At 47.7% G+C, this 25,192-nt stretch overlaps 1 protein-coding gene across 13 annotated transcripts in view; it reads left to right on the top strand.

Moving 5' to 3' along the window:
• Positions 1-1,356: 1,356 nt before the first annotated feature.
• The window catches only part of FNBP1 (formin binding protein 1), a gene marked incomplete at its 5' end in the record, with an annotated part of 58,664 nt that continues 34,828 nt past the window's right edge, over positions 1,357-25,192 (top strand). For 12 of the 13 annotated variants that reach the window (XM_084238964.1, XM_084238960.1, XM_084238961.1 and 9 more), the window contains 3 exons: positions 1,357-1,479; positions 15,704-15,766; positions 16,172-16,276. In XM_084238964.1, the coding sequence (XP_084095090.1) occupies positions 1,372-1,479; positions 15,704-15,766; positions 16,172-16,276 (276 nt within the window). The remainder of the gene's footprint in view (positions 1,480-15,703; positions 15,767-16,171; positions 16,277-25,192) is intronic. The other variant, XM_084238965.1, reaches the window with a different exon arrangement.

Here is a 25,192-nt window from a genome sequence, read left to right on the forward strand (position 1 = left end):
ATACACTGCTGAGGGGAGCAACGGGCAAGACAGGAGAGGTCTGCTGTGCCGTGTGGGTCAGCTCCCTGGCCAGGGATTGAACTCAGGCCTCAGTGGTGATAGTGCGGAGACTTAAACCCTAGGCTACTGGGGAGGCCCTATAGATTTTTAATTTAAATTTTTGGACACCATCCTTATGCTTCCCTTGGACTTAGAAGTTAGAGCAGTAACCCCAGCTAAAGAGGTTCTGAGAGTAGGGTGACCTGGTGGGAGAAGCAGTCCCCAACCCAGCCACAGAGGAAAACCCTGCTGTGTGCACGGGTCCGGACACCCAGGTTAGGGCAAGTCAGGTATGTGCACTCAGGTGAGTGCCCAGCTAGCAACCACTTCTGTGCTGATTTGCTCTCCCGTTGAGGTTAGAGAATCAAGGCCATGCGAGCCCTTAATAAACCCAGTTTCGTCTCACACATGGAAGGATGGAAGGAGATGAGTGGATTCCAGCCATGGGTATTTGTGATTTATTTTTTAAAGCTTGCAAACAGAAGCACCCATTCCATCTTTCATTCCTGATTTCTCTTTGTTTCACTGTGTAAGGTGATATGTCTGCATTTTTGTTTTAGGAATCTTTCGAAGAAATACCAACCTAAAAAGAACTCAAAGGAGGAAGAAGAATACAGGTGTGTTTGTCACTGATCGTTACACGATAACGTTTATGCAACTGGTGAGGCTTATGGAGGAAAAGGAGAAATATATGTCAATAGAAATAAATCACACTGCCCATTTTTGTGTCCTTTTTAAATCGGGAGAGAGGATAATAAAAACGGACTCAATGAACTTTTCTTACACTGAGTCACTCCGCCTATTCCAGATTGTTTTAGTGAACGTAATTGGGGAAAGTGTATAAAATAATCTAGGCAAATACAGGAAGTGTGGGTTGGATACTTTACAGTCTCTGTTTGGTTTTGTAGTAGCCAGAATCTTTATCATGCTGCTCACACTTCCAAAAAAGAGATGTCCACTACAGTTGCAATTAAGGCATCTTCACCTGGACAGCCGAAAAGTCTCTAATTTAGATCCGAATGTCCACTACACATAGAGTGTGCAGGTGTATTTTGGCTTTTATTGGGACCAAGCCAAATATTGCCTTACAATGTGGCATTTGGGTTTCACAAAATCAAAATTGTTCCAGTTGTAATTAAGTCTGAGCCATTTGGATGAGCACTCTTGCCGTGTGATGAATTGTCAAGGTCCCATGGGAGGGCAATGCAAATTAACCTGATCTTAATTAATGAGCATTCCACGGTGTTAGGATGGAGGGGCAGTGTTTGAACGGGAACTGCGTTCTGCCCTAGGTACACGGCATGCAAGGCCTTCATTTCCACCCTGAACGAGATGAACGACTATGCCGGGCAGCACGAAGTCATCTCGGAGAACATGACCTCGCAGATCACGGTGGAGCTGGCCCGCTACGTGCAGGAGCTGAAGCAGGAGAGGAAATCGGTAACAGAACCTGTGTTTTCTTCCTAAGTCAGGACCAAAGCTGATGGGACTGTCCCCAGAAGCTGGCCCTTAATAGAATCACGGCCGATGGTGGGTCTTAAACTGAGACCTTTGAGAATCGTATAAAAATTGTGGCCCCTGCTCCTTGAAAGAGTGTCGAGGTGTTTTACATACTACTGTGTGTTAGCAATAAATAATATACACAGTGGGGTCTAAACATTCATGGATTAAATGATTTGGGTTTTATTTCAAAATAATTTGCTAAAAATTTTAATAACATACATTATGCAAGTGTTCAATAAACACTTTTTATGACATATATGTAATGTACAATTTAAAGGGTGCCTCTTAACTCTTTTTAAGGATTGCAGATATCTAAAGAGTAAGCAACATAGTATGTTGAAGGGCATAAATAGTATCAAGTTGTAGCAAACTAAATGCTTATAAAGAATTCCTAATTATTTAGCTCTACCTACTCGGTTCCCTGGGCTTTCTGTTCCTCTTGCAGCTTTTCATAGCTCTTATTAACAAAAGAGAAAAGTGTACACCTAAGTAGAGTATATTTATTCTCGATATGCGGTCTGAAGAGATTTACCCTTAACCTGATCTGGATGATACTTTGACGCTTGCAAGGGGTGATGATCTGTTAGCAGTAAAGCCCCAAAGTTGGCAGGGGGAGCTACTTTACTTAAGTTTGAGTCCATAATGATTCTTTCAGTGCTCTGGAGACCCATGAGCCAGCAGATAGACCTGGTTCCTGCGGAAATGGAGGAGACATTAAATAATCATGACCATGGTGGAGAGCAGGTTTTCAGTGGTGATCACAATGTCATGTAGACAGATGTTGATTATAATGCTGGACACCTGAAACTTACATGCTCTTATAAACCAATGAGAATTTATTTTAGAAATGCTACCAAAAATATAATTACTGAATTGCCATGGTGATGGTTCCTACATATGATTTCCTAAAATACCAAGACAGGTGCCAGGGAAGCACATAATGGCAATTCATCAATGCTCATGCTTTCCATGAGGGTTGAGCTTCCCAAGGGGCTTCACAGCTGGGGCTTCCCCAGATCTGGGTTCATGAGGAGGGGCTGCATGGGACAAGCGTTTACAGAGGGAGCCGCCGCTGCAAAGGTCCTGAGGCAGAAGGTACTTGAGCATTTATTTTAGTTCTTTCTCAACTATAAATATGGAGCATGTGGCTTTGGGTTTGCTTAAGAAGAGATACCTGTCTTAAGATCAACCCAGTGGCTAAACACAAAACAAAACAAAACATGCTAACAGACTGAGATGAAGAATCTCCATCTGTTCACACTGAAGCGATGCTCTCAACTGGTCACAGTTTTGCTCTCCAGCTATTAACATTTGTCAGTGTCTTGGAGACATTCTTGGTGGAATTGGGGGATGGTCAGGGGTGGAGGTGGCTGGGTGGTTGCTGCTGGCATCTAGCCCACTAGATGCACGGGGCCAAAATGCCCTAGTGCAGAGCCTAAGAAGCCAAGCGCCAGAGCCCAGGTTAAATGACAGTCTCCGCCAGAACATTAAAGAAGATTTTTTCTTTTATATGAGGTAAAGGAAACAAAGAGGTTCAGAATGAAGCCCACATGCCTAATGTAATCATAAAACAAACACAATAAATCTGAACTCGATGTTGCTTCCCTGGTTCCTGAACTTCCGTAGACCTTGCACGGTTTAGCCTTTTTCCTGTTTGCTACATGGCTGGTGTGTCTCTTGACTGACCTTCCTCCACCCATACAGTCTAGCATTTTGGCCAACACCCTAAACAAAAACTATGCATTTACCTTAGTAGGAAATATCAGTTCTATTTCTAGAGTGAATCATCAGCTGTGAGGTCCACATAACCTGCCCACCTTGCTGCCCCTTAATCCTGCCTGATGTGCTCCTGCCTCAGGACCTTTACATGACTTTTTAAAGGTTTATTCATTTATGTATTTATTGTAAAACTGGGGTGTAGGCCAGAGGTGCAGGGGGTGAGGACACACCAGAGACAGAGTGGGGAGCAGAAAAGGCCAATTTACTGAAATACACTGCTGAGGGGAGCAGAGAGTGAGACAGGGGAGGTCTGCTGCGCCCTGTGGGTAGCTCCCTGGCTGGGGACCGAACTCAGGCCTTCATGGTGATAGCACAGAGACTTAACCCCTAGGCCACCAGGGAGGCCCCTGCATGACTTTTCTTTCCTTGGAAATCTCCCCGAGATACCTGCAGACTCATTTCCTGACTTCTTTCTCAAGAACCTCACCTTTTTGTCTTGAGGTCTAGCTTGTTCGCCTTATTTAAAGTGACAAACCCTGTGGTCGCCCTATTCTCAGCCCCTTTCCCCTGCTTTTACCTTTTGCCTAGTGCTCCCTACCTCCTAACATTTTATGTACGCCCAGGTTTGTTTCTCTTTCATCCTACCATAGAGCGTCAGCTCCACGAGGCAGGAATTTCCTTGTCCACTGTTGTATCCTGAGCTTCTGGAGTCGTGTCCATGGCCTAGTTCTCAGCTTGGCTGAGTCCTCAGACTTAGTTTAACTAGTTGAGGACCCGTGTATTTCCTTGCTGGGTTAGGATTGGGTCCTTTTATTTTATTTACTCACTTAATCATGGGTCTTTTTTAACAGTCTGTTGGATCTGTCTTTTGAATTCTGTTCCATTTTTAATCAGAAATTATAGTCATCCATAGAGTAAATTACAGGTAGTGTAGATACACATTAAGTAATATCTTCCAATACATATCCTGCTTTTATGTTAAGGAAAATTACAAGACACACAAGACAACTTTTGACTCTGGGTCAAAAGTTCTGTTGGGAGAAGCTGTAAACCCTGGGCTCTCTGGAAGCATCTGTAATGACATTAAATGCCAGCAAACACGGGAGCCTTGGCAGTTTCTAAAGTGAATATCAGTGAGCAAGTGTGTGTCCGTGATGTTTTCATGAATGCTTCATGGACATTTTTGCTCTGTCCTACATACTAGTCACATTTTGGGGGAATGGCCGCTTCACATGGTGGTGTGCTGTATGTGGGCACACTGCACGTCAAAGAAATGTGTTATTAAAGTGACATTGGCTCATAACAGCATATGGATTTCGAGTGAGTGGCCTTCTCCTCCACTCCCTGTATGTGCTACACTTTGGCAGCTAGCAAATGTCCGGTGTCGGTGCTCCATCTTAAAACTGATCCTCTTTGTGGATTTACCCACCCCAGACCTCCTTCCTGTTCTCACAACCTAAGAGCTTGTTTTATCTTCTACTTACTGATGAAATTATATGTATTTGTTTTTCTCTGTCTCACTTGCTTCACTGAGCATGGTGCCCTCTGCGTCTCCCCCTGTTATTGCAGATCTTCAGATTTCATTATTTTATACCTGAGTAGGATCGTGTGTGTGTGTGTGTGTGTGTGTGTGTCCCCCACCGCCCCACCCCACCCCCATTTACCCACCCATGGGCACTGAAGATGCCCAAAAGTGGGATTGCTGGATCACATGATAGTCCTGTCAGTAATTTGTTGAGGACCCATGAGACTGTTTGCCATAGTGAATGTACCATTCACATCCCCACCAGTGGACATGCCCTTTTAAAAACTGTTCTGGTGATGGGGCCTCCCTGGTGGCCTAGGGGTTAAGTCTCAGCACTATCACTGCTGTGGCCTGAGTTTGATCCTCGGCCAGAGAGCTGACCCACATGGCACAGCAGACCTCTCCTGTCTCCCTGCTGCTCCCCTCAGCAGTGTATTTCAGTAGATCCGCCTGTTCTGCTCCCCACTCTGTCTCTGGTGAATCCTCTCATCCCCTGCACCTTTGGCCTGCACCCCAGTTCTTCTATGCAAAATTAAATAAATCTAAAAAAACCCTGATTCTGGCAATATTGGATATTTAATTAGTCTCAAGCATTCTCGCTCATGGACCTTGGTAACTGAGGTTGTAGCCATGCATTGATGCCTCCCACTGCCCCTAGGATGAGGACCCTGGTTTTGCATGTTTGCACAGGAGTAGGAGCCTGGAGCTGTCGGGGAGAAGTTGGCTGGGTTTCAGGACAGGCAGCTGCCTTGAGGTGGTGCATGTGCAAGCACGTGCTCTTATCTCCGCTGAGTTGTTTTCTTCACCTCCCACCCCAGGGTGCTGGCTGAAATGGTATGAACATCTTCGTGGGGGTTAGCTTTAAAGAGGGAGCCCCTTGAGGCCTCATGCTAAGCCATATTTCTCCTCTAGACTTTTCACCATTGTCCACTCGACTTTTCTTGGTGCATGATCTGATCTGCCAAAGGGCAACCTTCCTGATGAGGCTCCTCACGAGCAGACGTGGCAGGACAGAGCAAGGGCTCAAAGCTGGCCCTGTGATGGCAAATCTCGCTGCCTTTTTGCTGTGCCATGAGCCCAGTGAGCCCAGACCTTCCCCAGAAGAGTGGCGCCCCCCTCGGGAGTGAGTCCACGAGGCAGCTCCCTGCAGTCTGCAGGTTGTGGGTGAGGAGGGCACAGGACCAGCTTGCAGTCCAGCAGCTGAGCCCAGGAATCCACAGCACCCCCACCCCGAGCTGTGAGACCCCCTTATGTAGGTTGAGAATCCGGAGCACCTGGTTGCAACTGTGCAAGCTGAGAGCTGATTATGATGAGCTCCTTATAGGGATGGGGGGGGGGACTCGGAGAAAACCAGTGAGAACCCCAAGGCTAGGGCTCTGTATGTGGGGTACAGGCACGTGTGCTCCCACACTTTGACCACGGGCATTCTGCTGCTCCAGCCATAGTCCACACCAGAGCTTTCTGATCGAAGGTTTACTCCAGAACACAGGAGCAAATATGTGAGCATATGGTAGATGAGTTGTCCGGTAAATTTCAAATGACTTTCCTAAAAAATGTGGAATTGGTGGGTGGCATTAAAAACAGGCTGCTTTTGGGGCCTCCCTGGTGGCGCAAGGGGTTAAGCACCACACTATGAAGCAATCCGCAGCCTCTGCAGCACGAGTTCGATCCCCAGCCATCCAGGGAGCAACCCACATGGTGCAGCAGACCTCTCCTGTCTCGCCTGCTGTTCTGTTCCCCACTCCGTCTCTGGTGGATCCTCTCACCCCCTGCATCTCTTGCCTGTACCCCAGCTCTTGAATGCATAAATAAATAAATCTTTTTAAAAAAATAAATAAAAACAGGCTGCTTTTAAGTTTGGGGGTCTACCTACTGTTTCTCATGGTTGTCGAGAAATAACCTAACCATCAGGATCATACCTTTTTTTTTTTTTTAAAGATTTATTTATTTATGCATACAAGAGCTGGGGTACAGGCCAGAGATGAGGGGGGTGAGAGGATTCACCAGAGACAGAGCTGGGAGCAGAACAGGCAGATTGAAATACACACACTGCTGAGGGGAGCAGCGGGCGAGACAGGAGAGGTCTGCCAGGCCATGTGGGTTGCTCCCTGGCCGGCCGGGTGTTGAACTCGTGCTGCAGAGGCTGCGGGTCTGCTTCATAGTGTGGTGCTTAACCTTTTGCGCCACCAGGGAGGCCCCATACCTTTTTTTTTTAATTAATGTTTTATTAGGATCATACCTTTTGGGTCCATTCGATGTGGTGGCGAAATCCTGTCTGCCCAGAGGGATGACTGTTGGGTCCTGCTCTTGCATCAAGCTTAGTTCTGAACAGCAGGAGAAATTTATTATCTAGATTTTACTGTCTTTGAAGAGCTGAGTCTCTAGCAAGAGTCTGCATGGTGAAAAATGACTGACTGCAAAAGAGAGGGTTCCCTTCCCTTTCTGTGTAAACTGGGGAGGAAGTAGGAGAGGGTGGGGGGCCTTGGCCGCCTCTAGGAACATAGTGATCGAGCTGCTAGAGCCTGCTGCTCGCGCTTCCACATCTCCAGCCGTGAGTTAGGATAGCGCTCGTTGCTGGTGCTTTAGAAGAGGTGATGTTTGACCGAATATGCTGGGTGCTCACGTGACCGTGCAGCTCACCCACGTCGCCTTCTCAATGGCCAGGGTCTGCTTGGTCACCAAAGCTCGGGCGTGTCCAGTTTTCACAAGCAGATGATTTTTTTAAAATCAAGTGTTACTGACTTGCTGTGGATTTGCACACAGCGCTGCGTGGTCTCAGCTCTGCACCTCCTGCCGTGCCGGTGGGGGCACAGATGCCACCACGGCTCCAGGCCCACGGTGTTTTCCCTAATTTCAGTCTTTTATTCACAAATATGAAATCAGTCAGTCCGTACCCTGTGACAATGTCTAGAATTTTGTGGTGTCCAGTGATGGTGAATACAAATAACCGAGGAATCAATTGCTCTAAGTAAGGCAACACGACTCATTTTAATGTGTAAAATCTGAAGATTTTATACTTGCCTGGTTTTTCTAGATTTTTACACATTTGCTATAAGTACAATATTTGGCAGCTCTTTAAGCTGACCACATATCAATAGAACTTTTATTTCTTCTATTTACTCTCCCCTTTTGGGAGTGTGTGCTGTGATTCATTTATCAGTTGTGAAAATGTCTTAAGAATATTAGTAAAACTGAATTAAAGAACAAAACCTCATAATCCCTTATAACCTCCAAAGCCTCAAACCCAAGTTGCCTTTTTAAAAAAATTTTTATTTATTTATACAAGCACTGGGTACAGTCAGAAGCACGGGAGGGTGAGAGAATTCACCAGAGCCAGAGCGGGGAGCAGCGGGCGGCAGGTCTGCACGCCATGTGGGACCCTCTCCCGGAGGCGGCTGGGGATCGAACCAGCGCTGCAGAAGCTTCGCAACCCAGCGCTCAACCGCTGCGCCACCGGGGAGGCCCTGTTGTTGTTTTTTTAAATAGCTATATAGACACCTAGTATCTATTACATATACATATAATTGATAACAGATAAGATAATAGATACATATTATTAGTCTTAATCTAGATATAATTTATATTTTCTTTATTCTCATTTTATAGCATTAGTACTTTTACTGTTTCTAAATGAAGTCACAATAAATTGTTATGTTTTTTATTTTTCATGTTTTTTGGGGGGGTAATAATTGAAACGTTAGTGACTGTGTTATTCCAGCTGTTTTAGCTAAACCCCCAGAAGTGCGGGCATGGGGCAGCATGCAGGTTTGCGCCTGTCCATGGTTTGTGGTTCTGGACTGGACTCTGCTCTTTGCGAGCTGAAGGGCCTGGACGCCTGTCTCAGTGTGCTCTGTTATGTCGTTTCCCGAGAGCATCTGCTCGTGATGAGCAGGAGCTGGGGGTCACCTCTGTGGTCCTGGCGACGAACCAAAGGAAAATGATTCTGTCACCTGTTAAGGTCCTTAAATTCCAGCCTTGATTTCCTAGCTAGGTAACAAGACTGGGTGTTTGCTTCTCCCTTGTATGCTGGGATGAGGCTTGTGGGTTGCATGGATGACCTGACTAGACTGGGGGGGATGGAGATAAGAGAGAGAGAGAGAGAGAGAGAGAGAGAGCACTTTTACTTTGCCTGAACCTCTGAGTACGGTTGTGTGCACAGGGAACTCTTCAGTTGTAATATAGTGACACTAGAAATGGAACAAAAGGAGACTTTGTTACTCTAGTTTTGTTTCAACTACTTTGACATTTTTATCAATTGCCACCAAAAGGGCCCTTAGCGGGCAGCCCCGGAGCCCGACGACCATGCGGGGACACCTCCAGGTGTCCCCAAGTCAACTTCGGACCCACTCTCCTCCCACGCCCCTTCCCAGCAGCCTTTTCTCCAGGGGACGACGCTGTCTTCTAACCTGGGTGTTCTGACCCAAAGCATGGGGTGGCCACAGCTTCTTTTTCCCTTACACCCCACCTTTTACAGCCCCCCCTTATCTGTGGTTTCAGCTACCCGTGGTCCACTACGGTCTGAGAGTATGACCTACCGTAAGAGTTTCCGAGGCAGGGGCCACAGTCACATAACTTATTACAGTGGATTGGTGTGCCTGCTCTATTTTATTAGCTGTTGTGGTGATGTCTTGCTGTGCCTCCTTCGGTTACTAAACTTAATCGTCAGTTTGCATGTGCAGAGCTAACACCAGCAGATAGTTCAGCACTACCCCCAGCTCAGGCAGCCCCTGGGGGTCTTGAAAGGGCTCCTCTGTGGACAGGGGTGCCCTGTAATATCAAGTCCCATTGGCCCTGGCTGCAGTAAATACTAATTCCAAACCCTTTTCACTGCTTTCTCCATATTCACCCCAGGCCAGCCCCTCATCGGCTCCCACCTGCACCGCTGGTCTGAGCCTCCTAACTCATCTCTCTGCCCCACACTCGCCTGCAGTCTGTGGTCTGCTCCCAGCCCCAGCCGCTCTCCCTGCAGCAAATGTAGCTCCTCCTCCTGGCTCTGTTGTCAGCTTCCTCTGCTTAGTCCATCCCCAGGTGGCAACCAGCCAGCGCAACCTCGGAATAAGGCAGATCATGCCACAGACTCCCCCATCAGGCTCACTGGGACCTGGAAGCCCCCCAGAGCCTGGCCCTGGCCCGCGCCCCCTGTTTGATCCCGGTCTCAGTGTAACTGCTCCGGTGCCAGCTTTCCCCTGCACCTGCCAAGGCCTTTCCTGCTCTGGAGCAGCTCTATTTGCTGTGCCCACGGCTTGGAGGGGGCATCCGAGACCTTTGCAAATCGTTCCCACACTTGATTCAAATGTCATCCCAGACCTCCCTATGTAAAATGCCGCCTGCACCCACATCTCTGCTTCAGTCTCAAAAAAATCACAGAACTTTGTTTAGTCCCGCTGCTTTCTGCATACAGGAGCCTGCCCGGTGGGCGTGCGGTCAGCATGCAGCGAGCTGAGGAATGAGTGATTAGACTTTAAAACCTTTCAGTCCGGGGCATTACCATCTGAAGTTTCCCCCATCACCGGCTCTGTGTCTAAACTCTCGTCAATGACCAGTCTCCTTGTGGAAATAACAGTTTTGTCCCCTCGGAAGGGATCAGGTGAGGGAAGACTAGTCCCTCCCTGCTGGAAACGGATTGTGCTAAGATCCTTTCATCCCAATAGCTGATGAGGGCGTCTTCAGAGGAATGAGAATTTTCAAGAATTTGAAAGCAGGGATTATATTCAAGGCGGATAGAAGGCTGCTGGATGCGGAGATTTCTGGAGCATCAGGATTCTGGGGGGGGGGGGGGGATAAGGAGGGAGGAGCCCCAGGAGAAGGCAGGCTCGTGTGCCCAGCACTGGACCGAGGCCCTGGCAGGCCCCTGCCCGGAGCCCAGATGGACAGCGTTTCGGGTGAAGCTAAACAACTAAGGGGCGCTGGGAGGGAGGCGTCTTGGGAACCTTGAACAAGTTCATTGAAAAGATACTTTTATTATAAATGGTTGTGGGGAAACAGGCTTGTGGAATAAAAGCAGAGCGGGACTCCTGCATGTGGGGAGGTTTGCAGTTTGGGATTTCGGGGAGGGGGTGACAGCAGGTCCGAGGGTGTTTCCCGGTTTCCCCACACAGCCCATGGGTCGAGCTGCCCCACCTTGATTTCTCCTTCAGTTAAAAGCGGGCGTGCGAGTCAGGCTTGGAAGCCCCTGGCCTCCCAGCCTGCTCTGCTGAGGGTCTTGAGGAAACGAGAATGACTCAGACAGTTTCTCTGGAAACACCTTTTCTGGCCCTTTTCAAGCCTTTGTGCTCTTTTTATCTGTGCAGTCTGCGTTTTACTTAAATTTCCAGATGGTTGACTGTCCTCAATGGAGTGTTTCTTCTTTTATTTTTTCTGCATGTTAAAGAAGGGCCTGTCCTCACGCCGAGGCCGTATTTTGCTGTCTAATGTCCTTTATAAAAGGATGGTCTGTTACGTATCTTGTAAAAATGAGCATCGCTGGCACCTAAGGGTGGAGTGTGAATGACAATTGTCCTCACTGCTCTTCTTTTCAGCCTGGGGATTTCTTGCCGAGCAGTAAAATCCTCTCCTCGTCATTTTCCTTTTAAGTGAACGCTGGCTTATTTTAGGAGGCTTGGGATTTTTTAGCTCAGCTACTCCTGATCGCTGGGAGATTCCTCAAACATATTTTGGAGAATGAGTTCATGTGTCTAGATTTTATTTGTATGTTTTTAAAGTTCTACCAAAAAGTTGAAAACAAGTAAGTTTAGCTGTCCCCCCAGATCCCATCAGACATTTAGAAGGGTCTATTATGACGTCGGAAGAGAAACTATAGCCTCTTGGTACAGGAGAAAGTGGGGGGCCTTCCTGGGGTCCCCAGAGATGGCATTTCCTGTCGCTGCTCTGATGGCAGCAGAGGGCTCTGCTGACATCATCCCGCAGCTCCAAAAGAAGTGCTTATTATCTCGCTCTGGAGGACAATTCCTCTTTATCTGGAGCTCGGAGGCCCAGTTGCTAGCACACACTTGCTCACTGTCCAGGGAAGAAATGCTTTGCATTGTTGGTTAATAAGCCACATACATCTGGCCCCGGTTTGCTTAACGTTGTAACTGTTCAAGTAGCTTTTCCCATTCAAGGAGGGCGCTCGGCTGGTTACAAAGGACACCGCTATTTAGGTCACCCGATGCGCAGCACCATTAAGGAGGGCTTTTGTTCTGCCCCTTCACATCCCGAGGGATCGGGCTGCACACAAAGTGATTTTGTGAGCGTCAGGGCCAAACAAATTCAGGAAGAATAAGGACCGTGAAAGAAAACCTAGCAGGAAAACACCTAGATTGTCTTTTCTTAAGACACATGTAATGTTTCCAGTGGGGTTTCCAGAGCATTGATTTTAGTTGCACCGAATTGTGGGGTGGTCGGGGGTCCTGAGTGGGGATATTTACGATTAAACATTTACATGTAAAAGTGGCGGGAAAGCTGACTAGCGAAGCCATCGGGTACCTCTCAGAGGAGGGCCCTTTGTTCCAAGATGAGTGCAGCAAAGATGCCGCCAGGAGATAAAGCGGGTCAGCCTTTCCTGTGCTGCCTCCTCGCTGTCTGTGGGTTACCTGCTGCGTTTCCTGTCTCCCCCAGGGCAGAGACACGGCACACACCTGCAGCACAGCTCTGATGAGGCCTGAGGGTTTTCTTTCTGCGTCCGTCTTTGAATCTCAAAGTAAAACTTGGGAGCAGGGAGAGGTCTTTTCAGTCAAGTGCAGGGCCTGTGGTCCTGCTTGCAAAAAGGGGTGCTCTTGCTGGATGGGAAAGTCAGAGTTCAGAGTGGACGAGGGACCTCCAGGAGGGCGGGTACCCTGCTGCCGGGGGTTGGCCGAGCCTCGGCCTCTCCTGAGCCTGTTCTCCGCCAGGCTCTCCCTGAGGACTCCTCACTCCTTCCCTCCAATTCTTTTTTAAGGTGATCCATGCCACCGTCACATAGCTGGCTTGCGTTTGAGCTTGCTCCAGAGGTCAAGGTTTCCCCAGCTGTCCTCAGCTCGACTTCTGACTCCCCCACAGCTTGCTCCTCCCTGGCTTGGTCATTTCTGCCCTTCCTGTTTCGCCCGTGTCTACAATGAGACTTAAGAAATGCAGCTCCTCTTGGGCTCAGAGACCAAAAAAGTAAATGGATGGATAAAACTTGCTGTCGAGAGGCGCTTAAATCAGCGAAGGTGACTTCCAAAGACGCCCCATTCCCTTGTGAAGGAGCACGGTTCTTAGAGAGAGAGAACGCTGACTTGTCCCTCCTCCCGAGCCTCCGGGTCCTCAGCTTACCTTTAGTGACGCCGCTGAGCCCGGGGCTGACCAGGTGAGGCCGAAAGCTGCCTGCTCGGCTGAGGGGCCACGTCATTTGTGTCCTCCCACCTTCCTCCTCCATCGCACCCCACCTCCAGCGCCTGCCTTGTCTGCCCGAAAACAGATAGCACATTCAAGCCCAGTAATCGGAGGAAGGTCGGTTATTAAAGGAGCATTTACAGGTTGTGGAGAGGGCTCAGGAGAAGCAGTTGGTCGATGCCCACCCTGGGGCTAATCACAGCGAGCTGCTGTGGTGTGGCCCCTCGTTCAAGGGGTGGGGAGGCCTTCCAGGGACCCCACTGGTGAGCTGCCTGATGGAGCCATGGTCCAGGGACCAGCCACCCCGAAATTCCCACCCCTGGCATGCCAGAACCACTCCCTGGCAGATCTGGAAGACCCTGGGGACGGGGTCCCTGCAGGTCAGTCGCTGGGACACAGAGCAGCCTGGAGAATGGCGCTGGGAAGTTGCTACGACTCTGATGACGTCAGTGATGTCACAGTCAGAGGATTTGGGGAACACTGGTGATGTGAGGCGACTGGCAAGGAGAGGAGATCATTTTCTTCATATTCCTGCTTGTCTCCAGCTGCTGTTCCTTGGGGGTTCCGGCTGCTTTGGTGATCTCATCCGGTCTCCTGGCTTTGAGGGCCCACTTGATGCCGCTGACTTACTCTCATGGCGATCTTTCCAGCCTTGACCCTCCTCTGAGCTTGAATCTCTCATATGACCTCCGTGACTGCCTAGAACTAGACCCTCCTCCTGGAGGCTTCTAGAAATATCAGCCCACGTGTCTAACCCCGAGTCTGGTTGCCCTCCTCAGACCTGCTTCTCTGCCCTTGCTTCTCCTCCATGGCTCAGACCAGTGACCCCAGAGTCTTCCTGACACCTGAGTGTCTCTCGGCCCCTCCCGACACCACTGCCAGCACACCCCGTGGCTTTCCCGACCAGAGCACACCCAGAATCCAATGCACTCTCCCCAGCTGCACCAATACCCCAGGGTCCAAGTCTCTGTCACCCTCATCACTAATGCGCCTCTCCTCCAACCCTACCTCCTAATAGTCTAGAGGTGCCCCCCCATCCAGCCCACAGGAATCCTTGCTGCGAAGCAGCAGGCACCTACCTGGCTCAGAGCCTTTGTGGGTAACAGCAAAGTGCAGGTTCCCTTCCATTTAGAAAGATCTAAATAAGCGAGCTGGCCAGTATTCTCAAAAGAACTTCAGCAACTGGCCCTTTGTGACTGTGACAGTTCCCTTGGGGTGTGTGAGATTCCCCCAGGGACTAACTGCAGCATACCATGGTTGAATGATCCCTCCCCGTCCCCCACACCTCGTCCCCCAGAATTTACAGTTCTATTAACAGTGAGGTTAAGGTAGTACTAATTCAAAAATTATTATCCAAGGGCCTCCCTGGTGGCGCAGGCGGTTGAGCTCAGCGCTGTGAAGCTGTCCGCAGCCTCTGTAGTGCTGGTTCGATCCCAGCCGGCTGTGGAGATACCCACATGGCGAGGCAGACCTCTCCTATCTCGCCCACTGCTCCCCTCAGCAGTGTATTTTGGTCGTCTGCCTGTTCTGTTCCCCGCTCTGTCTCTGGTGAATCCTCTCACCCTCCCACACATCTGGCCTATACCCTGGTTCTTGTATAAATAAATAAATCTTTTAAAAAATTATCCAAGGAAAAACAAATTTTTTTTGGCATGGCCACCTAACATGTCCAGTGTCCTACAAAAAGCTAAATATTTTGGCAGTGGCGTCTCAGCAAGCTCTCACTGTTGCCGTTTGCACAGACTCTGGTACACAAATGTCATCTTGTCAGAGCACTACAGTGAAGTAGGAAAATAAAGCCTTACATTCATAGAGCGAAGAAAGTAAAATAAAAAGATCTGAAAATGGAACTATCCACCCCCACGAGGAAACAGCATTATTCATGATCCAGTGGAAACGACCTAAGTGTCCACTGGCGGGGCTGGGGGTGGATCACTTGCTCCGTCGACACGGGGGTTTCACGAGACGATGAGAAGGATTCAGCCACGGGACATGTTCCATGGATGAACCTCGAAGACGTTGTGCTCAGTGAACGTGAAGGAATAACAGAGCAGACGCCCATCCAGAGGACCTCAGATAGTGCCAGTCCCTTCATAGGAGACCCCCAGGCCAGACAAACCTATGGGGATAGACAGCAGACTCGGGGGCTGGAGAGCATGAGCAGACAGGAAGGTGACAGTGGGAGATGCAGGGTTTCCCTCTTGGGTGATAAAAAAATGTTCTAAAATGGATTGAGGGATGGTTCCATGACTTTGTGATGATACTAAAAGTTGCACCACGTAGGTGAGTGAATGGCGTGTGTGCATTTTCTCTCTGGACGGCCACAAAACTCAAGCGCTGAGTAATGCTGTCTTAGTAGAGCCTTCCCGGCATTCGCTCAGGGTGCCCGTCAGCCTCAGAATTCAGCACGTCATCTCATGTGTTAGTGGGAACTCCCTGGCTCTTGTTTTAACTCTCACTTCTTTGGAGTACACCTGCCACCTGATTGATATTTAAATGCTATTTAAATGGGTGATTTTTCACTCAGGGGTGACTATGAGAAAGAGGGGTGCTGATCCCTAATCCCTGGTGTGTTTCCCCCTCTAGCACTTTCACGACGGACGGAAGGCGCAGCAACACATAGAGACTTGCTGGAAGCAGCTCGAATCTGTAAGTGATAAGCAGCCAAAGAACCGTCTTTAAAGATCTTCTGATTTGAAGTGTATTTAAGCTTGAGTCAACCCGTGAGTACAAAGCAAACAAAAACACCCAAGAAATGTCTTTCAAGATTTTTCTGATTCGGATTGGATTTATTTCTAGAAAACTTTTTTCCAAAGGAAAACATTGCACCAAAAGAGCTCGAGTGGAGTGTTTTTTCTAAAACTCCATGAGAAGAGCCAAGTTCAGGTGGACATAAGTGAGATCTAGAATAACCCCTGAGTGTCCACCTGCCGCAGCCCTGTTCAGAGAGGAATGTCGGGGGGGTGGGGGGTTGGCAAGAGAACCACCTTCCGCTGGGAACCCACAGGCCCACTAATAACTGCGTTCCCGGCCACCATCTTCCTCTGCTTTTAGAGTAAAAGACGGTTTGAGCGGGATTGCAAGGAGGCCGACCGCGCACAGCAGTACTTTGAGAAGATGGACGCCGACATCAATGTCACAAAAGCGGATGTTGAAAAGGTGAGGTGAAAGTGACAGTCTCTCTTTCGTTTCCCTTCTCCCCTCACCCCGCAGTCTGCGCGTGCCCCAAGTTCTCCTTTCTGATGAAACCACCAAAGGTCATTCAACTTGGGGTCGTTTTCATATTGTGTCAACCAGCCTGAGGTCCCAGGAGCTCCCATGGGGGGCTCCTGTGTGTTAGGACTTGAGTGCTTTATCTGTTGAGTCAGCCCGATGGTGACATGGTGAACAGAGGGTAGGAGGGTGAATTCCAGGGACGGCGGCCCTGCCCTCAGTGAAGGCTGTTCAGAGAAACAGGCGGCCTCTTGAGAAGCCCGAGCAGGCAGCTTCGAATGCTTCCTTCGGAGATGGAGCCCCGCAGGCTGGCCAGGCGTCCGGTCGCTGGTCCCGGCTGGTGGCAGGTGGCGGGCAGCATCTCTAAACATTAGTGTTGGCGGTGAGGAACCTCAGCGCCCCTGCTGTGCCTTCCTCAGGTGCCCTGTGTGTTTGCCCGGGACGCTGAATTTTCTTTTTAGAAAAGCGTCAATACCGAGCAAACGAAATTAGGCTGTTCAATAACAGTATTCATTCCTCACTGCCCCGGCAGCCTCGAGCTCTAGGTGGGGAGAGGCCTGTGTCTTCGTGGACTTCCTGTGCTCTCGCGGGTTGGTGGGCGAAGAGTCTGGTTGGAAAATAGTGTGAATGAGTTCTTAACTACTTGCCCGGTTTCTCCACGTCCCTGCTTGAAGACCACGTGCAGGGAGTGGTGGGTCTTCCTCAAAAAGGATCTGCTCTATGGAAATACATGTTCTCCGTATCTGAACTTGATCTGCAGTGGGGATCTGCTCTTTACCTCAAGATCTATTAATTTGCCAGCAAAGTTACCATACATTACCATCAATTGGCCCCAAGTTCTCATTAAATATCCACCTCCCCCCAGTATTGAAAATGAATTAGGTGGACATGGATTATTTTTTAAAAACTCACTTTGGATGAAACAAGGTCAAATCATTTGCTGAGCAAATCACATGCTCAGCAAATGTTCTATCTGGAAATATATCCGGCACAAAAGTGCACAGTCTTAGGGAATGGTTCCCTCTCCTCAATGAAATCAGAGCATGGGTGGGGCGTGATGACGGCAGCGCTGCAAACCAACGTTTCCTCAATAAAAAATAGTCTATTAAGGTCAAGAATGAATGTTTACTCTTTACATTGTATGTGTACAATAGTGTGTAGTAAACAGCAAAAGGACTGTCTGCTCGCGGCGAGATGCAATCTGATTAGTGCCGTTGACATCCGTGCCCCCCAGTCCCATCCTGCCCCCCTTATCGCATCCCTACAGCTAAACCTCATCCGCTGCTGGGTGTTTTGTCTCCTCCTTTGGTACAACCTGACTGCAAGTGTGTGGATCGCCAAAGAGTATATTCCACTTTTGCTTCTCTTCACCTTTATAAAAGCATCATCGTCCTTTCCTTTCTTTGGACTTGATTTTTTTCATGCAATAGCATGTTTTTTACTGAATTCATGTGGCGTGGAGAATGCACAACTTTGAAGCAAAGTGCCTTAGTTTTTATGTCTCTTATTTTTATTTTGGATTTTTATTTCTGTTTTGGATTTTTTTGTTTAGACTTATATCTTCTTCTTCAATCCGTATGCCTTTTATTTGTTTTTCTTATCTTGCCCTGCTGGTTATTACCTCCATAAATTGAGAGGAGCCATGACTCTCTTTTGTTTGATTAAGAAGAGAGTGTTGGGCCTCCCCGGTGGCGCAGCGGTTGAGTGACGGGTTGCAAGGCTGCCCGCAGCCTCTGCAGCGCCGGTTCCATCCCCGGCTGCTCCCCGGCCACCAAGTGAGGGTACCACATGGCACACAGACCTCTCCTGCCGCCCGCTGCTCCCCTCAGTCTCCCTTCTGCCTGCTCTGCTCCCCGCTCTGGCTCTGGTGAATTCTCTCACCCTCCCGCGCTTCTGACTGTACCCAGTGCTTGTATGTATAAATAAAATAAATAAATAAATATTAAAAAAAAAAAAAGAGGGTGTTTCTAGCACCCTTCGCGAAGCACAGTGTTAACATATAACATGACCTGGGCATTCGCCTTATCAGGTTAAAGTGTTTCCCCTTCTCCTCCTATGTTGCCAAGAGGGTTTTTTAAAGTTTGATTTGATTTTCAGTATTGCCAAATTCTTTTTCTGCTTCCTTGAATCTGTTAATGTGATGTCTGACTAATCAGTTTTATTATATCGAACCAATGAGCATTCTTGGGGCAAATCCAACCAGATTATGATGTATTTTTTATGATGCACTCCCATCATATTGTGATGATTATTCTAATTATTGTTATACCTAGCTGAATTTGTTTTGTCAATGCTTTCTTAGATTTTGCATCTGTATTCATTGACACTAGTCTATATATTTTTGTCTTCTTGAATTCACTTTCCTTAAGTTTTGGAATGTTGGTTTTTCCACTATTTTCTGAAATAATATATGTGTGATGCCATGAACTGTTCCTTAAGTCTTGTAAGTAGTTCATTGCCAGAACGTTTCTAGCTATGGATGTGATTCCTTTTTTGTCTGCTTCTTTGGTTGACCCTGGTGGGTTGTATTTATTTAGAAATATAATCTGTTTCATCCTGTTTTCAAATTTACTGACCCAAAGTTGCCCACAATATTTTTCATTCAGTACATTGTTTCTCACTTATTTTTACTAAATTTTTGTTGCATATGTTGTTGGCCCTCTTTGTTGATGCCCAATGCTGTGTATTCCAACCTCATTCTTTTTTGGATCATTTTGCTAAAATCACTCTGAGTATTTTCCAAGAACCAAAATTTATCTTTACACTGCTTCTTTCGAATTTTATTTTCTCTTTCATTTACTTTCTTTTTCTTCTCCCTTTCCTTCTTCAGATGCTTACCTCATTTCAGCTTTTCTGACTAAAGCATAAGTAATAACTTTCCTCTCTAAGCACTACTTTATCTGCCACCCACAGACTTGGATATGTAGTTGTTGAAGTGCAAGGGAAATCATCCCTCTGGATTCTTCTTGGAATGGATGAGTAGTCAAATGGGTTCACAAAAGAAAACCTAATAACAGTGTTAATCAGTTTAGAGACATATGTTTGGAGAATTTACATGGTTGTAAGTTCTTTTTTTTTTTTTTTTTTTAAAGATTTATTTATTAATACAAGCACTGGGTACAGTCAGAAGCGCGGGAGGGTGAGAGAATTCACCAGAGCCAGAGCGGGGAGCAGAGCAGGCAGAAGGACCGAAGTACACTGCTGAGGGGAGCAGCGGGCGGCAGGAGAGGTCTGCGCGCCATGTGGGACCCTCCTCTGGTGGCCAGGGAGCAGCCGGGGATCGAACCAGCGCCGCAGAGGCTGCGGGCAGCTTCGCAACCCAGCGCTCAACCGCTGCGCCACCAGGGAGGCCCTACATGGTTGTAAGTTCTAAAGAACAACGAACCAATGAAGCATTTCTTTTTCCTGCATTTAGGGACCTGTAGCATCAAGGAGCGAGTAAGGGAGACTTCCCAGGACAGAAGGGAGGGGGTGACCTCATCCTTAATAGAGAGGAGGTGTTCACTGATACGCCTAGAACTGGCTGTGACCACTCAAACTACATTCTTCTGGCTCATAAAAGGTGCCGCAATCAGAGATTGCGTCTCTGATTAGGGGAAGGACAAAAGCTTAGGACTCACTGATGTCATCTTTGATTAGGGTGAGGCAGAGGATTTAGGCAAGAACAGGAGTTTGTCTAGACTTCAGTGCCCTCGCTGCACCCAACCCAAACCATCCACATTCTTTTAGTGCTGATAACACCTCCTAACTAAGGCTGAGGGGCCCCACTGACCTCTAGTTCCCACATCAAGGTAACAAGAAGCCTTCTTCCTTGGGGGCATTGAGAAAACCCTGACCTTTAGGGGGAAACCAACCCCACCTAGTTTTTTTAGTATTATTGTTGATCATTTTCAGATAGCTTTCTTTTCTTTTACTATTTTAGTCTTTCCTGCGATTTAACTAGAAGCATTTAAAAAAATTTCTTATTGTATGGCATATTTAAGTTCATCTGCTTACTTTTGATGTCTATTTAGTAGCACTGTGGTGTAGAAAGCCTGAGTTTGGGTCTTTCCTGTCTGTGGAGATTTTGCTGTATGGCCTAGTAACGGTTGAGTTTGACAAATTTTCCGTAAGTAACTGAAAAGAATGTTCAGTTGCTTCTTTGTTGCTGATTCTCTGTATTTGTAGTGTGTTATCCAAATCTCCCCATCATTAGGGATTTTTTTTTTTCTGGCTTGTAACATTTTTTGAGAGGTGTCACTTCTTTGTGCCTGACTTTCTTTGCCTGCAAAACGGAAACACAGAAGACAGGATTGATGTGTTTGAGTTAATACATGCAAAGTCCCCACAGCCATGCGTGGAGCTGGCCAGTGATCCTAATCAACTATTATGATGGAGATTTGTTGTTATTTTCTGTCCATTTTGCTTTTTCTATTCTGAAGTTTATTAAACAAGTAAAGTTTAAAATTGGAACTTCTTTGCCGTGATTTAATTTTCCTGGCTGTGCGGGACCCTGGCACATCTCGCCGAGCCTCGATGTCTGTGTTGGCTGATGTTACCGGCTGGTCTCCTGGTTACCTTTACCTACCAGATCTTTCTATACTTTCACTTTCCTCTGCCCTCATGTTTAGCTGTGTCTCTTGTAGGTGACACCGGCCCGTTTAATCCAGCCTCATGGTCTCCGGCTTCTGCGTGGAGCCGGTGGGCTCTCTGCTCCATCCTACTTGTGTTTTCTGTTCATCTCCCTTCTGTGTCTCCTTCCTCTTTCCTGTGATACTCTTTCTTTCTTGCCTGCTTGGATTTTGAAAACTTTGCTTTACTTTCCTCATGCCTTTCCCTCCTCTACTACCTTGGAGATGGTGCCTTCTACTTCTGGACTGTTACTGGTAGTCTGCACTTTTGTTTTGGAAATTATAATTGTCCTTTTCTTTTTATAATTTTCTTTTAAAAATTATATATGTGTATATATATTATATATATATATTTTTTTTTACATCACTCCCTTTTTGTACAATATATGCTTTCTTCTCTCAGGTGTAGTCCTTGTAAAATTCCCATCACCAATTCAACCCTGCACCAGCACCATCGTCCCCTGTGCTCGCCCCTCCTCTATCTTGATCCCTCTCCCTCTCCCTTCCCTGTGGAGTATCTCTGATTAAAAGTTGCCTGTTCATTTTGTTTTTTTAATTTATTAAAATTATTTTTTTTCCTTGATGCCCCTACATTCCTCCTGTAAGTGAAACCATCCGATATTTTTCTTTTTCTTTCTGGCTTAGCCTACACACTTTGACAGGGGTATTCAACCTAGACTAGAAATTCTATTGGGATCTTGACTAATGCCCTCCCACCACTTTAACTAAAACCACCCCCCTTTTCACCGTTGCAATTTATTTGTGAATATTTTTCATTCAACACAAATTATGCTTAAATAATTCTGTACAAACAATGATGTAAGAAAATAAATTAACTAAAAAAAAAAGTTCTGCACAGTTCTCTAACTATGCTTTCTACTATCTTTGTCGACCACACACACTGGTGAGTTCTGGCCATTGTGGCTCAGCCTTTCTGGGATGATTCTTCTCTCGGCCTTTCTCTTGGGGTCAGATTCTAGTAGGTACCAAAATGGTGATAATTGGACCCAAAGGCAAGCTTAGGGCCTTTCGTGGTAGTTATGGCCAAATCACATCGCTGTCCTCAACCGCTGTGATATTTCCAGGGGTGTCCTGTTTTTTCTCAAGCTAAGAGCATCATTTCTTGTTTTTATGGGAAGGGCTGTTACCTCCTCCCCAAGGATGGGGTAAATTCACCCATCTGGGCACTGCAGACATGGACGCTGTCTGCATGGAGCTGAGTCTAGGCCTCCAAGTGCCTACGCCCTGTGCTTCTTGTGAATGTGACGTGAGGCCCGTCCTCCTCTGAACGGCTCTGCCAGCCTTTGGCGTTATCTGTGGAAGCCTCTTGGCATGTCAAGCTTAAAGGGTGCAGCGTCTCCTCCTCATTTTCAGTGCCGTCTCTCTGCCCCCGACACCCTTTGAATCGAACATACATGCCCTTCCCCCAGTTTCTGCAGGCGTTGAGGTGACCCCATTGTGCTGGAGGTAAGCCCCCCATCCTGGCAGGCAGCCCCTGGAGTGATGTGCCCAGTGGGCACACGGTGGTGCCGGCCCCCTGCGCTACCCCTCATTCCCCAAATGGTGTCAAGTCTGCAGACCCGGTGGAGGGAAACTGCAGGGGCCGCAGCTCTGAACTCTCTAGATTCTGGGCCTGAGCTGATCTTCCCTTAGGGAAAGTTCAGTGTCCCACGTGTTGCTTGGAGCCAGCGGCTTTTGCTGGCTGTTTGCTCCCGTGTGGCCAGACGTCTCCCAGGGGTGCTGCTAGCTCAAGGTCCACAGAGGAGGCAGTGATCTCAGCGCAGGAACGTGTCGGGTGTCAGGATGGTGCCAGCCATGCTCCTGAGAAGGTGATGAGGGAGGGGGTAAGCTCCATGGAGTGGATTTTAGCAACAATGGAAACTCGGCGTGTGTAGGCTGCCCCTCCACCGCATGGCAGCCGTCAGACACGCGCATACTTGCCGCCGAGAAATGCTCTCGTGATCCGGGCCCGCTACTCTGGGTCTGTGAAGGAAGCCTGTGTGCTGGCGTAGAGCATCTCCTGGCTCGTGTGCTGAAGGGCAGGTAGAAACCAATCTTTTCCCCTTTAGTGAAGGTGAAGAGATGGTCCTTTCTACCTGCTCTGTGGTGACAAAGGCGTCTCTTGTTGAAAGAAAGGATGAAAACGCCGAGGCTAGGTGACAGTGGCTTTGCGTTACCTGCTGTCTGCAGTCTGAGCTGGTTCCTCCACCCCAGCTACGATCCCTGCAGCTATTCAGGGCTTGAAAAATCAAGTAGCCAGTTGTGCTAAAACGGATGGCTCCAGACCACTTGCAGTGAGGAAGCGCTGCTGGATGGCTCGGTGGCCTCTGAGGTGTGGCTGTGGCTTTATGTCGCTGACAGCTCGGGCAAAGCTGGCCGCCCAGGTCATGATGCTCAAGGGCCCGTCTTCAGCACCCAAGTGAGCTCTGGTTATTGTCTGCGTGTTCTCCTACCTGTGCAGCCAGACTGGTGTTTGAATAAAACCCTGTGTCCAAAAACCAGGTCCATGGATTCTGACCTGCAGGTATTCTGGGCCGGAGCGTGTGGCTACATGCACGTATATACAGGTGTGTGCGCCTGTAACTGTGGAGCACACTCTGTGTTGGCTTCTTCTGATGACCACAGAGGTTCAACTTTATTTTTTTTTTTAAGATTTATTTATCTACACATACAAGAACTGGGGTGCAGGACAGAGATGCGGGAGGTGAGAGGATTCACCAGAGTGGGGAGCAGAACAGGGAGATCAACTGAAACACACTGCTGAGGGGAGCAGTGGGGAGACAGGAGAGGTCTGCCGCGCCACGTGTGTAGCTCCCTGGCCGAGGATCGAACTTGAGCTGCAGTGGCTGCGGACAGCTTCATAGTGCTGAGACTTACCCCTTTGCGCCGCCATGGTTCGCATGGTTTGGGAACCATGGTTCCCAAAGGTTCAACTTTAATAAAGTCCTATTTTTTGGATGGTTAGTACATGTTTTCTTTTGGAAAAATCTTTACTTCCCTCCCCAAAGCCACTGGTATGCCTTTAGTTGATATGTAGGTGATCTTTTGTTTTCAAATTTTCATCATTGCTATTAAAATATGGTTGCCCAAGAGAACAAAACCTAGAGGAACAGATTATCACCCCAAACCACACTTTACTTATTTAATATTTTGTTTTCCCCAAGCCGCACTTTGTAAGGCTGGTGCTCTGAAGTCTTGCCCTCAGGGGCCCAGCGTGGACGTGGCCCAAGGACTATTGCTCCTGGTCACTTGGGCTGTGTACTGTGCTCTTGGGCTTTTTGGTTTTGTGCGGGGTTTGAATATGGTGTGTGGGCAAGTGGGAGGAGGCTACTTTTTAATGGGGGTCGGTATTTCAAGCAAGCTCCACCTTGTTCAGACCTCGTGAAGACATTTTATAAAAACTTTTCTAGTAATTGTTTCACTGGTACCGTTCTTTATCCAGCTGAATTCTGATCTGTTCTATTTCTAGGTGCACGTAGCCACCAGATGATTTATCTCACACTTTTTGTTTTAAGGGAATTCTGTGGAACTCCATGGCCTTAGTCTCATTTGAGAAAGACGTGTAGCTTGTTGCCAGAACTCCCGAATTTGACAATCCACATCCGCTCACCCCTCACCGTTATTCCCGAGCTCAGTGTTGGTGCCGGTTGGGGGTGGGCAGATACCAATTTGCAACCACACAATCCTTGACTTGAAGAAACTTGCCTCCCATTTTCTCCCTAACATTCAGTTCATCACTTTGAGACTGTTCCCATGTGCCCCCTAAACAACTCACTGAATTGCATTTGGTGACAAAAACTTCAAAGTCCGGTGCCATCTGTCGCTGTGGGGTTCATACCAAGCTAGACAGACTCGGGCCGGAGGTGGCACCGAATCGCCCCATTCAGCTGGTGCTGCTGCTGGTTAGTGTGGCGTTGGGATGAAAAGGAAAAGGTTATCAAAATGAATGGAATGTGAACTAATATTTCTGAACAGAGAGAACAGTGTTTTCTAAATGCATGCATTAAATCGAGTTCATCCATGTCAGGCGATGAATAATCCTCTTTCTCCCATGCCCTCTTCCTTGTGACTGTTGGCTCTTACGTAATTTCTAAATGCAAAATAGGATATTGTTAAACAGCGACTGCAGTTGGTGGTTACAAATAACTGTAGAAATTGTGTGCGAGTTCAAGCTGTTTTTTTAAATAATCTCTATTATTAATTTCTTCCTTTTCATAGAAGGCCTAGTTTCATTGATCTTGTAGGATTCTTT

Source organism: Talpa europaea (assembly GCF_964194135.1).
Source record: "Talpa europaea genome assembly, chromosome: 7".
Classification (NCBI taxonomy): Eukaryota; Metazoa; Chordata; class Mammalia; order Eulipotyphla; family Talpidae; genus Talpa; species Talpa europaea.